This window comes from Tupaia chinensis, unplaced genomic scaffold, assembly GCF_000334495.1.
Source record: "Tupaia chinensis unplaced genomic scaffold, TupChi_1.0 Scaffold000510_1, whole genome shotgun sequence".
In the NCBI taxonomy this organism is placed as follows: domain Eukaryota; kingdom Metazoa; phylum Chordata; class Mammalia; order Scandentia; family Tupaiidae; genus Tupaia; species Tupaia belangeri.
The window spans coordinates 312,673-327,433 of record NW_006160023.1 but is presented as its reverse complement, the minus strand read 5'-3'; the positions used below and the strand labels follow the sequence as shown (position 1 = coordinate 327,433).

The following is a 14,761-nucleotide window of genomic DNA, read 5'->3' as shown; positions in this document are numbered from 1 at the left end:
GATTCCCTAGACAAATCTTTGAAATTGGAGGTAAAAACTATCTGTGAAGGCAGCAGTAAAGATGGGCTTAAAACAGGAAGATGCTGAAAGCTTTAAAGGAACATTCAACCCCCAGATCCCTTTCCCCATCCTACACAGCCAGATGGCTCTTCCTTCTCCATACTACCGTGGAAGTTTAATCCATGGAACACAAACAACCAACAGTCTGGCCTGGAACTGTCAGGCATTGTCAAACAAGGAAGTAGAGTCTGGCTGAGAACAGAATGAATAAAAGTTCACACCTGACTAGTAACACCCAAGCTCCTTTCTCTCTGCTTCCTGAATGCCACCTGTGAGGCTTGAACCAGTCCCTACATTTGAGGATTACTCTTTAGGGAAGGCAAACTATCCAAATAAAAGGGTTAGTAGCTTGGGGATCTTCAGTGAAATACCTACATCTCTGCCAGATTATCCAAAAGTGAGTTTTAACAGAGGACAAACTACAGCTAGCTTCTAGTAGGCTTTTATTGACTCGATCTAAATACCCTAACACATCAAAGGAAATCAAAGACCTCCCAAAATCTGAGAAAACTCTCCATCATGAATGACAGGAACAAAACGAAAAGGGGAAAAGAGACTTGGAGAAAACAGAACAACAAAAATCTTAAGATTTTATAATTTGTCATCTAAGAAAAATAATCATGTTACATTCATGGAACAGCTATGAAAGTGTCCATGAAGAACCCCTTTAGAGAAAGAATTACTCTGATTATGAATAAAAGAAAAAAACAAAAAGGTTGTAGGATAACATTAAAAATTCTCCAAGAACAAAAGAAAAAAAACAGATCAGAAATAGAAACAAAAGAGAGTCAGAAAACCAGTCTAGAGAAATTCCAAAAAGTAAGAGAAAATAAACCAAAAAGTAATATTAAATAATATTAAACTTGCCCAATGCTGCAACACAAGCATTTCCAAACTGAAGGGGACTACAGAGTCCCCAGCACAGTAGAGAACAGAGACTCACACCAAGGTTTATTCCTGTGAGACTTCAGAACAGAGAGGCTCCACACCAAGACATATCTTTGTGAGATTTCAGATGTGGAAGTAAAAGAGAAAATCTTAATAGTGAGGACAGAATTCTAGATACTTTTTCCTATTCCAAAGTTGTTTCCAGGGAACCTGGGAGAGTCATGCCTACAAACATTAACAGATGGCTTTGGTCCATTGATAGTGAGATGCCATATCCCGTCCCTGGCATATTATTTTTATGATGAATAGTATGCCTTCTTATTATCCCGTCCCTGGCATATTATTTTTATGATGCCTTCTCACCTCTTAAGAGTAAAGCACAGACATTCCTTTGCTGATTTCTTACAGAAACATAGACTTGTGTTTTTATTTAACTAATTACTAATTTGCACCAGGCCAGTGTAAAAGACTCCTTATGCTGATTGACAACTCTCCTGCCCTCAGAACTAAATAAAAGGAACCACTGTATCTTAGCACTCCAAGAAATACTTTCACATTTCTCTGAGTGCGTCACTCAATCTCGTGTTCAGAATAAACTACAGTAATTCTTATTTCTACAGAGCTTGGTTATTTCTGTTGACAATAGCTTTTAGAAAAGAAAAACAGGTTCATGCACTAAGGATCAGGAAACAGAATGTAGGCTTCTCAATAGCTAGACCATAAGCCTTTGGGAAACTGAGGAAAAAAGAAAAATTCCAGTGCAGAATAAGCCAAACTGAATTATTTGTGATATCTGAAGAAATTTTCAGACAACAGTTTTTCTTTTGTAAAATTTTTTTTTTTTGGTAAAAGCTACTGGATAATATGTTCCACCAGAATGAGATAGTAAATCAAGAAGGGGGAAAAATAAAACCCATGAGATTCCGGAAGCACGGAATTTAGGAGAGAGGCAAAGGGAATTCCCTAGGTAATGATGGATGTTTCTAAGAAGATAAAACTGATAGAACAGACATGACTGAGTCAGAGCAGGTGAGATTTTTCACTTCTATAGAAAAGTTGAGAAGTGAAAAAATGAATGGGACATGAAAAAAACTAAATAAGGTGATTATTAACTACTGGAAAAGCCAAAACTTATACAAAACAAACCTGACGACAGCATATCACATGGCTCATTTGCAAATAAAAGTTACAGTTATACCAATGGAAATAGTATAATGACCAGGAATAGTATAATGATTTGGTAGCTAAAGAGAATACATAACCTGGAAAGACTACAGAACAGCAGCATATACATATCTCACAAATAAGTGGTAAACACTACCAGAGGAGCCGAAAGCAGATGCTCTGGAGAGGCAGGAATCCAAAGCCAGGAATGGCAGGGCAGGACACTGACATTTTTAACATTATAAATACGCTATTTATTTCCTTAAACTATGCATGGTATTATTTGATTACGTTTTAAGTTATATGACAGGACAGGCTGACCTCTACATTGGAAAGGGAGAAGGATATGCATATCCTTCATGTGCTCTCTGGAACACCAGAAGTGTCTGGGATAGGGAGGACCCTGAAGAGGCACACAGAGGGTGAGTTTTCCTACCATCTCCTGTGTTCTGGATCCCAGGGATGCAACTGTTTTCTGATTCAATAGCTCACCCCAGATAATATTAAGCTTAATCCCAACTATATTTGTATTTTCCTTTTCCCTCACAAATATTGAGAATGCCTTCTTCAAGAAAAATATAAACTGAGTTTGAGGTGAGGGAGATGACATTGTAAAAGCAAGTTACTTGAGATTCTAGGTTTTCCTAAAGACCCAGTCAACCCGTTTCTACCTGTCTTCTGTCATAGTCAGCTTTTGATCAGCCAACTTGAACTTGGGTTGGTTCACATATTTGCTTGGACTGTCATCAGAACTCATACCAAGTCGGATTTTAGAAATTTAGAAAAAGTGCTGAGAAGAATACTAATCTCTGCCAATATTTTTCTTCTACCTTTATTAGAGTTTCTAATAATTAAATCAAATATATTTCCTGATCACTTGGCTAGGAAGTGGTATTTCTCAAATTCTTCCCAAGTATTGAAAAGTATGGAGTTGTTTTAATGATACGAAACAAATGGCCACATACAACTTTTCAACTACACGCTCCAAGACAGTTCTTTTATTTTTATTTATTTATTTTTAAATGGCCACATACAACTTTTCAACTACACGCTTCAAGACAGTTCTTTTCTTTTCTTTTCTTTTTTTTTTATATATTTACAAGCCAACTTACATTCAAAGAGTGGCACTTCACTCATTTTGTAATTTTCAGCAAGAGTTGAAAACAGAAGAAATTATATTTTGAGACTAACACTTTAGCTGAAAACAAAGAAACCTCAAATCACATTCAAATATAATCTTATATTAGGTATAAAAAAATCCATTAGAAGCAGAGGTAGGCCCGCTCTTTTGCTTTGTACAAAAATGAGAAGAGAGAAAGGAGCTCCCTTAGGCATGCTTAGGACACAATAATGCGAGATGCAAAAACAGCAGATGTACATGGTTTAGACTCTTTTTTTCTTTTCCTAGATTATCCATTAAATCAGATGATCTAGATTCTTCCTTTATGATCCGGGTTTAGAATAATGACAGACTTTTGTTCTTCTTTGGCTACCCAACCTTAAACCTCACTGCCCCTACCATCATCACCAATCTGGGAGAAAAACATCACGATATTAAAGACTGTCTTCAGATTAGACATCTTCCTGCAGTGTGAGCTACGCTGTTTTCTTCCACCTGGTCTCTCTTTGTTCCTGCCTGGTTTCTAAGTCTGCAACTTCAGCTTTGGTGCAGGTGCTACCCACTATCCTGCCCATAAATCTGCTTGAGTTAACATGAATCGGTTTCTTTTGCTTACAATCCAGAATCCTGATTAGACAGAGTTCAACCTCTAAATGGAATTTCTATTCTATTTATATATTCCATTTCTTGAAAGACAGACTGTTCATGAATACTGCCAGCCACAGTGAGTATTCTACATCCCAAGGTCAGATACTTCCCTCATGGTAACTGTAGATGTTACAAAGTGGTTTTCTTCACTGAAGTGTAATGTGCCTCCATTCAATTTCTACCCAGTGCTCTGTTAGTCTCTAGAATAACCCCAAGAAAGTTAGCATCTTCGATACTATAACTGTGAATATTTGTAGATAATTATGTTAGTTCTCTCTTCTTCACTTCTGGTTTCCCGTGAGATCTGCATCAGCCTGGTCACCATCTTCCTTAGGACCTACCTCTTTACTACCAATTTATTTATTTTTTTAAACTGCACTCAAGGTTAAAAAAAAAAGTCAGTGGTTCCCCAAGTACAGGATGTATACTATTAGTGCTAGAAGACAATTAAATGACATTGAATCAGATAGTGAAAAGCTTCCTTTTTACTATTCTATTTTTAGCCTTCTGACTTTAATTACATTTTAAATTTATATTGATAAATTACGGCTGTACATATTCGTGGGTTAAAAAGTGATGTTATAATATGAGAATACAATGTTGAATGACCAAATCAAGCCAACTCATAAATCAGCTCAGACATTTGACATTTTCTGTGATGAGAACATTGGAGACCCATAGTCTATAGTCACCATGCTGTGCAACAGACTTTGGGAGGGGGGAATCAAACTTATCTCTCCTATCTGAAACTGTGTGCCCTTTCATTACCATTTCCTCCATCTCCTGACCTCATTCAACTTCCTGGTCTCTAGTAACCATCATTCTACTTTCTGCTTTGACGAGTTCAATTGTTTTAGATTTTACATTTAAGTGAGAACATGTGGTGGTATTTGCTTTTCGTGTGTATGACTGGCTTATTTATTTTAGCATAATCTCATCTATGTCATCACAAATGACATAATTTCTTCCTTTTAAAGGATATGTAGCACTTCATTGTGTTTACAGCACATTTTCTTTATCTATTCATTCTTTGATGGATTCTTAGGTTGACTCCATGCCCGGGCCACATGAATCACAGTGCTACAATGAGCACGGGAGCGCAGACATCTCTTCAACATACTGATTGCAGATGTCTCCGATAAATACCCAAAAGTGGGACAGCTAGGTCATATGGCAATGCTATTTTTTTTTACTTTTTTTTAATTTATTTTTTTGAGAGATTTTCACTGTAGGGCGTGTGCGCTCGCCAGACAGACAGAGAGAGACATAGAGACAGAAAGCGAGAAATCACCCCCCAGGGGGGATGGTCACGCCGCAATCCCTTCTCCTCCATTCTCCTCTCGGGATCTTGGGCATGCACGCACACGCGCCCGGCGTGAGTTTTAAGCCACCGGGTCCGGGACACGAACCACGGTCGACTATGTGGGAGTCCAGCGACTTAGCCATTACGCTAACTGCTGGTTCCCGGCAATGCTATTTTTAATTTTTGAGCAACTTCTATACAATTTTCCATAATGGCTGTACTAACTTATATTCCTATCAATAGTATACGGAGGTTCCCTTTTTTTAAAGCCTCATCAACCCTTGTTATGCTTAAGAGCCACATATAATAACCTCAAAGCTTACATTATACTCAGTGGTGAAATACTGGAACCCTTTCCTCTAAGATTTAAAACAAGACATGTATGCTCACCACTTATATTCAACACATTACTGGAAACTCTAGACACAACAAAACAAAAGGAGGAAAGAAGAACATAAAATAAGAAAGGAAGAAGAAAACCTGTCACTGCTTGCTGATTACATGATCTTATATATAGAAAATCCTAAAGAACCTACCAAAGAACTATTAGAACTAATAAACAAATTCAGTAAAGTTGCAAGATACAAATTCAATGTGCAAAAATCAGAAGACTTTCTCTACACTAACGAGAACTTAAAAAAAAATAATAAACCAAGAGAGTAAGTTCTAATGGCTAAAAAGCAAAAATTAAAAAAAAATAAAAACTTAGCAATAATTTAATCAAGAAGGTAGAAAACCCATATACTGAAAGTATAAACCATTAATGAAAAAAACCATATACACAAATAAGTGGGAATATATATCATGTCCATAGATTGAAGAATAAATATTGTTAAAGTGTTCATGCTGTCAAACTTGATCTACAGAGTCAAAGCAATTCCTGTAAAAAATTCAGTGTCTTTTTTTGTTTTAGTTTTTTTTTTTTTGACATAGGACATGTGTGCTTGCTGGAGAGAGACAGAAAGAGGGAAAGTGAGAAATCACCCCCGTGGGGGGATAGCCAGGTAGCATCCCCTTCTCCTCTTAAGATTTTGGACACACACACACAGCATGATTTCCAAGTCACTGGATCCAGGACTTGAATTGTAGTCAGTCATGTGGGAGTCCAGTGACTTAACCACCATACCACCTGCTGGTCTCAGCAATGTCATCTTTTCATATATAAGAAAAAAAATTGAAGTTCATATGTAACCACAATGAAACCCCAAATAACCCAGGCAGTCATAAGCAAAAAGAACAAAGCTGAATCATCACACTACTTGATTCCAAGATATACTACAAAGCAATTGTAATTAAAACATCATGATAATGGCATACCAGAAATATTAACCCATGGGACAGAAGAGAATGCTCAAAAATGAATTCCAAACTCAAAAATCTATGGTCAATTGATTTGCAACAAAGGTGCCAAGAATATGCAATGGGAAAAGGACAGTCTTTTTAACAAATCATGCTGGGAAAACTGAATATCTAAATGTAAAAGAACAAAATTGGGTCTTTCTAATTGCATTGGAGAAAGTTTTTAGTTTAGATCTAATATATCATTAACACTTTTCTAATAATTGTCAACATCTCCTAAATCACTTAAAATGTGGGTTTCCTTTCATAATATTTACTTTCATGGCAAGCAATACAAGCTTTCTACTTATAGCAAAGATTTGAGTTTCATCTATAAAACATTAAGTAAAAAAGTCAATTAAAAAAACCATGGTGGTAGATTAATGCTTGGAAAAAACTGCTGTAGAAAGTGTTCGATCTAGACACAATAGTTCATTACTTCAGATCATATTGCATTACCATTCTTTCTCAAAAGTTATTTGATATCATTGGTTATTACCAGGAATAACTTGTTTACTTACTCTCAAAACCTACCCATAAAAAACTATTTTTCTTTGAGACTCTGACAGGCTGCAGTTAAAGTATTATGTCCTCCTTGACTTTTACTGCTTGTGTTTCCAACACAAATTCTCTCTATAGTTCACTATTCTTTAACATTTTATCAGACCTATTTCTTGCCCAGGTTGGTTTGGAATCCCAAATGAGTAACATATTTCATTTCATTCTCTCTCTCTGTTGTTTTTTTTTTTTTTTAATTTAAATTTTGCTTTACTGTGTGTAAGTTCCCTAGAGACAGATGGGGCTGGGGCAGTGGAGAGTGAGAAAGAAATCCCCATACGGTACTCCCCTCTCCTCCAGTCTCCTCTCAGGAGACACACATATACCTAGTATGATTTTCAACCCACTGGGTCCAGGACTTGAACTGCATGGTAGGTCATGTGGGATCCAACACCTTAACCATCATGCCACCTCTTGGCCCTGTTTCATTCTATTTTATAATTTTTTTGGTTTGGATTTTATTTTTTATTTTTAAATAGGAGGTGCATGCATTCACCAGAGAGAGACATACAGGCAGAGAGGGAAAGTGAGAAAGCACCCTCCCATGGGAATTGTCATTCTGCAATTCCTTCTCTCTCTTTCCTTTCAGGGTCTTTTTTTGTTTTAGTTTTTTTTTTTTTTGACATAGGACATGTGTGCTTGCTGGAGAGAGACAGAAAGAGGGAAAGTGAGAAATCACCCCCGTGGGGGGATAGCCAGGTAGCATCCTCTTCTCCTCTTAAGATTTTGGACACACACACACAGCATGATTTCCAAGTCACTGGATCCAGGACTTGAATTGTAGTCAGTCATGTGGGAGTCCAGTGACTTAACCACCATGTCACCTGCTGGTCTCAGCAATGTCATCTTTTCATATATAAGAAAAAAAATTGAAGTTCATATGTAACCACAATGAAACCCCAAATAACCCAGGCAGTCATAAGCAAAAAGAACAAAGCTGAATCATCACACTACTTGATTCCAAGATATACTACAAAGCAATTGTAATTAAAACATCATGATAATGGCATACCAGAAATATTAACCCATGGGACAGAAGAGAATGCTCAAAAATGAATTCCAAACTCAAAAATCTATGGTCAATTGATTTGCAACAAAGGTGCCAAGAATATGCAATGGGAAAAGGACAGTCTTTTTAACAAATCATGCTGGGAAAACTGAATATCTAAATGTAAAAGAACAAAATTGGGTCTTTCTAATTGCATTGGAGAAAGTTTTTAGTTTAGATCTAATATATCATTAACACTTTTCTAATAATTGTCAACATCTCCTAAATCACTTAAAATGTGGGTTTCCTTTCATAATATTTACTTTCATGGCAAGCAATACAAGCTTTCTACTTATAGCAAAGATTTGAGTTTCATCTATAAAACATTAAGTAAAAAAGTCAATTAAAAAAACCATGGTGGTAGATTAATGCTTGGAAAAAACTGCTGTAGAAAGTGTTCGATCTAGACACAATAGTTCATTACTTCAGATCATATTGCATTACCATTCTTTCTCAAAAGTTATTTGATATCATTGGTTATTACCAGGAATAACTTGTTTACTTACTCTCAAAACCTACCCATAAAAAACTATTTTTCTTTGAGACTCTGACAGGCTGCAGTTAAAGTATTATGTCCTCCTTGACTTTTACTGCTTGTGTTTCCAACACAAATTCTCTCTATAGTTCACTATTCTTTAACATTTTATCAGACCTATTTCTTGCCCAGGTTGGTTTGGAATCCCAAATGAGTAACATATTCAGTATCCTTCACAAAAGTCCCTTAGCCCAAGACTCTACTAAGCAGGAGTTCTGGGGATGTTGACTTACCTGTGGCATGTTCTTGAAGACCTACATCGAAGGCAAGTTTATCTGTCTGGGATCTTGATGTAGTCAAACATGTTAGGTACTGTGAAACAAAAGCAGATGCTAGTGAAGTCACTCTCTTCTGTGAGGCCTTGGTATCTCACCACCAGTTAGCCACCAGTTCATCTCAACAGTGGGCCACTGTGAAACAGACTATTTATCTTGCTCATTGGAACATTAATGGGTACAATACTTTGTGAAAACGCTTTAGTGATGCAAGATTTAAAATCTTGATGATACTCTTACCTGATGACCCAGTGACTTAACTTATAGGACCATATGCTACAAAAGTACAGGGAAATATGAAATGGAAGATACTTTAGTTGAGGGACCAGTAGATGGCATAATGGTTACGTCACTGGACTCCCACATAGTTGACCTCTCGCCAGGCACATGTGCTTGCACACCCAAAATCCTGAGAGGAGTCTGGAAGAGAGGGGATTGTGGCATGGCCATCCCTCCTGGAGGGTGATTTCTCATTTTCTTTTTGTCTCTGTCTCTCCAGTGAGCCCATACACCCTAGAGCAAAAAATTCTTTAAAAAAAATACATTAGTTGAAAGATACGCTGAGAAACTTTTAAATTAGAAACAATAAAATAGAACATAAATAATAATGAAAAGGCAAGATAAATTTTGGTACTTTTATTTAATGAAATACTAAATAACTAAAAGTATTTATCAGGAGTTGTATAATAGCATGGAGCATTGTTTATAATACACTGAGCTAAAAAGTAATACACTAAATAATACATTTATACAGTTAATCTATATATAAAAGTTTAAAGGCATAGCAACCAGACTAAGAGAAATTTTATACCAAAATGATGATAGAAGTTATTTTTAGGTAATGGAAATGGGAGAATCATTTGGGGAATCATGATTTCTACTTATTTCCTATTTCTCAAATTTTCTATGAGCATTAAAACTTCTCAAATAAATATTTTTGTTTTTCCTAAAAAGAAAAACACACGGGCAGGTAAATGTTTTAAATTATTATTTTGCTAGAGGGTGTGTATACTTGCCAGACAGAGACAGAAAGAGAGGAAGAGGAGAAAGCACCACTATGAGGATTGGTCATGCCGAAATGCTTTCTTCCCCATCTCTCCCTCCTTTTTGGGACTTTGGGCATACATTCATGCATGCCTGGCATGTTTCTCGAGCTGCCAGGTCCAGAACTCAAATCCAGGACTTGAGCTGCATGGTAGGCCATGTGAGATCTGGCTGTCTTACCCACTGTGCTATGGAGCTAGCCCTTATGTGATTTTTACAGTAACTTAATAAAGGAAAGAACCCCATGACCTGTTTCTGTACCCCCCACTGATGGACACACAAAGACCTCTCAGAATTAGATTGGCAGGCAAGTAAGCACTTGGAACATGCTTTTGAGCTGTACTTCCAGTTTTCCATACGAGGAAGATAGAAAATCACTGCATTGCCCAAAATCACATCTCACAGACTTTACACCCAGAACTGCTCTTGAAAGGAACTAGCCAGAATAGAGTTTATCATAACTGCAAGGATTTTTTGTAAGGAGGGGAAAACTTAATGATAAATAATATAAATCTGCATATATTTTACCAGGATGTTAGCTTTCGTTTTTGAAGCCATGAGGTATGTGCTGTTGGGGTTCAGCTTATTCTATTTAGGTATTCTATTTAGGAAAGGTGTTAGGGTTTTATTTACCCTATAAATATGTACCAGATTCTTGAAGATAACTTATCACCCTTAATTTCAGAGACTGTCATGGTCTAAGGTTTTCCTACTCTCAAAAATGTCCCCATCTCCTACTCAGATATACTTGCATTCTACTCTCAAAAATGTCCCCATCTCCTACTCAAATATACTTGCATTTGGTGATTTTTGCTTTCTGTTTTTCTTTTTCTTCTTCTTTCTTTCTTTTTTTTTTTTTTTTGCCATGAAGGACTACAACAGATGAATGTGCAGGCTGAAAAGGTCAACTTCTAACTATTGCTCAAAAACAAACAAAAAACACTGCTCTAAATAAATTATTTGAGAGGCAGCTGTTCCTTCCGCTGCCAACTTAATAGTTCAAGCTTTGAGGTGAACCTTGCATCACGCTGCAGGTGTAAATATGTGAAAATACAGTCTTGAATTAATGTAACGGTTTTCCACTAGGGCTAGTGAAAGAAGAAAAATCTTCCTTCCAGTGACCATAAGTAAGGAAGGTACACACAGGAACTGAGAGTCACTATTGTTGAGGGTGGCACATCTTATACTTGACTGAGATCAGAAGAGTTGTTTGTGCTGCTACTGTTGTTTTTAAGAGAGATTTTTGCTATAGGGAGCATGTGCTCATCAGAGAGAGACAGAGAGGCAGAAAGCAAAAACATCCCCCCCCCCCCCGAGAGGATGGCCACAGTACAATCACTTCTCCATTTTCCTCTCAAAATTTTGGGCGCGCACACGCACATGCATCCCATGTGAGTTTCAAGTCACCGAGTCTGAGACTCGCACCGCAGTCGGCCATGTGGGAGACCAATGACATAACCACTAGGCCATCTGCTGGTCCCAGAGTCTTAATACTACTGCAAATGATCTGCAATATCCACATTTTACAAATAATATTTATTTAAAACTTGCAATTTCTTTTTCAAGTTACACTGAATTATCACCATTCTGGTTAATTTTGTTCTAATTCCCTGATTAGTTATATAGCCTAGTCAGCCTTTCCCCTTACCTTCCCCCCTGTCTCTGGAGTGACATGAAACCTTCAAATATTTTTTTTTGAGAGGTTTTTTTACTATAGGGTGCGTGCACTCGCCAGAAAGACAGAGAGAGACAGAGGGACAGAGAGACAGAAAGTGAGAAATCACCCCCCCAGGGGGGATGGCCACACTGCAATCCCTTCTCCTCCATTCTCCTCTCGGGATCTTGGGCACATACAAAAATGTGCCTGGAGTGACTTTAAGCCACTGGGTCTGGGACTCATACTGTGGTCTACTACATGGGAGTCCCGCGACATAGCCATTACACTAACTGCTGGTCCCGAAATCCTTAAATTTTTCTAGGACTTATCATTCTATTTCTTTTAGCTAAGAGGAGACAAGTCACAAAATCTCATTTGATCGATTTTTCTTCTATTCTGATTATTTTTGTATATTAAAGAAATGAGTTATTCTATGATTCATTTGATCACCAATTCAGTAAGTGTTTATTGAGCTTCTAGTATGTCATGGCATTATACAATACTTGGTAGGGTTAGGTTTAGTAAATTAAGAAAAAAAGGACATGATTCTTTTTCTTGTGATATGGGAGTATGCATTAGACAGTAACCAAACACATAGTTGTAAACTGAGGTAAGTGATACGAGGAGATACAAAAACAATATGTGCTATAATTCTTTATTTTCAAATAGCACCCGCTATAAACCTGGAGTTTTGCTAATTTCTTGTACCTCCCTCCCTCTTCTTTTAGTCCTCGAATGGTGAGGGTAGATGTTGAACTGTGCTTACCATTCCGCTGAAAGAATGCCTCAAGAGAATGGCGTGGCCATATAGCAGGGTCCTGTGACCGCCCCCTTGTGCTGCCTGTGGGAATGAGGAGGAAAAGTTTCAGCATGAAACAGCTACAGCTTCTCTGAGCGCAAAGCAGCACAAGAATTCGGAAACACTGATTCCAAGGAAAAGACCCATGGCAAAGCTCCCAAGGAATTCATTCTGTAAGCAAACGGCCGGCCTATGACAGAAGGAGACTTGTGACCACAGCCATGCAACATCCTTGGGGAAGGGTAGTGGGGCCAGACTTCTTAGAAGTGGCCCCTGCCCAGGATCAGCAGAACCCCAGAGCTGCTCTACCAGAGAAGCATGTAAATGAGATAGGTACGGCTTACCTTCCTTTGAAACTTCTCAGAAGCGTTCAGAGTGAGAGAGAGAAACACACATGATGTAACTACAGCCTAGCAACAGATGGCAGCATGGCGGACAGCATACGGTCAGGTGCTGTGCCAGGCAACCTTGTCCCTTCAGGCACTCATGCCTTCTGCCCACTCACCTACATTGCTCCTTTTACACAGATCTCACCATGAGAGATGGCCCTGAAATCTGGGACTCTGAAAGGCTAACCGGTTATGCTGAAAGGGAGCTTTCAGTCAAGACCACCTATGAATTCTCTGCCTCACCAGGCAGCTCCACTTTGGCTATTTGCTCAGTAGCTGCCCCAACAGTGGAACAAGGAGGCATCAGAGGAAGACATGGCCCAAAACAGAGCTGCTTGCATCTGTTTCTTTAATGCGATTTCACACATCCCTATGCTGAACTGAATAGCACAAGATAGAAGACTAAACTATTATTTATTCTAGTTGTGGGTACGTAGGTAACTGTTCCTACACTGAATCTACAGAAAATTTTAGAATTACTTTCACACAAATATTTCCAACCTCTCATTTAAGTCTCTCGTCATCATGCTAACCTGTCCACACAAACAAAATTGTTTGATGACCCATTCTTTTTACAAAAAAATATGTGAGCCCAGGCCCTCCCCTCAGGAAATGTATACAAGGAGATTATCCAAAGCTTTAAGTAAAAATCAATTATGAAGAAAATTTTTTTTATTGATTTAACATTATTTATTATTATTCTTTTATTTTGACCAGAGAGAAAGACACAGAGAGGAAGTGAGAAAATAAGCCACAAGGTCCAAGACTTGAACTGTAGTTGGCCACGTGAGAGTCCAGCACCTTAACCATCACACCACCTGCTGGCCCCAAAATTCTAACATATCCCTTTTACATGCCAAGGGCATCTCTCAGCCTACTTTATTTCAATCTAAAGATAAGCATTCCAGGGCTTATTTGAGACCCTGCTCTTTTCCAAGACCCCACTTCAGTCACAGCCATGAGCAACGGGTAGATGGGGAAACCAAGTGGCATGACGAGTAGGGCTTTGAGTAATTTTATTTCAACTCTGGATTAATAGAATCACTCTGTCAAAGAGATGATTTTCCTGTCATACAATGAGCCTAAAGAAAAGAAAAAAGATAAACGTGGTATCATGTTCAAAAAATGCTGATAACTAAATATAAATGGAGCTGTGCTTTTTTTCTTCAGCTATAGAGATATTTAAGTGTTCTCCAGACATTAATACTCTGTAGGCACTGCAATGCTCTTCACAATGTTTTCAAATTTTTGAAATTATTTGCACTAACTTTAGTCTCTGTATTTACAAATGTGTCAACAGCCTACATTAAAATTAGACATACTAAATAATTTTCACATCTTGTCAATCCATCCCAAATTCTCTCTATACACATGTTAGTTGATGACTCTTGATGGCTTATGCTGTGGGCATGTACTCCCGAACCAGGTCTAGGGCTCAAATTGAACTATTAAATTATAGTTCCCACTGGTAACCATGGGCCACACCTTCCAATTATTTGTTCTTATCAACTCTATACTCCTAAGAAGTAGATTTTTTTTGCTGATTACAAAAAGTGGGACTGAGAAGCGTGTACTCCTTTTCATCTCTGGCACTACTAGAAGTATCTCTGGGATCTCATGTCCCTTATTGATGGTGCCACCAAAAAAGAGAGGAACCTAAATACCCCATTGGGATTAAATGAGAAGTCACTAAGTAGAACCCAGGAGCCTTCACACCCAAATCTTCCCTTCTCTAAGGCAGTGTTTCTTGGATGGCATGTACACTTCAGAGTCACCTGGACCTGCCCATAGGGTCTGCTTCAGTAGCCTGGGGTGGGGCCTGAGCATCTGCATTTCTAACAAGTTCCAGGTGGCACTGACACAGTTGGTCTGGGGACCACATTTTGAGAACCACTGCTTTAAGAAAATAAACTTCAGTGCCTAGAGGGAAAAGCA

At 38.0% G+C, this 14,761-nt stretch overlaps 1 protein-coding gene across 1 annotated transcript in view; it reads right to left on the bottom strand.

Annotated features, from left to right (window-relative positions):
• The window catches only part of LOC102495495 (ryanodine receptor 3), a gene marked incomplete at its 3' end in the record, with an annotated part of 299,734 nt that overhangs the window by 208,956 nt on the left and 76,017 nt on the right, over positions 1-14,761 (bottom strand). The window contains exons 5-6 of the mRNA XM_006156625.1: positions 12,405-12,479; positions 8,896-8,974 (exon numbers count right to left, since the gene is read on the bottom strand). Of these exons, the coding sequence (XP_006156687.1) occupies positions 8,896-8,974; positions 12,405-12,479 (154 nt within the window). The remainder of the gene's footprint in view (positions 1-8,895; positions 8,975-12,404; positions 12,480-14,761) is intronic.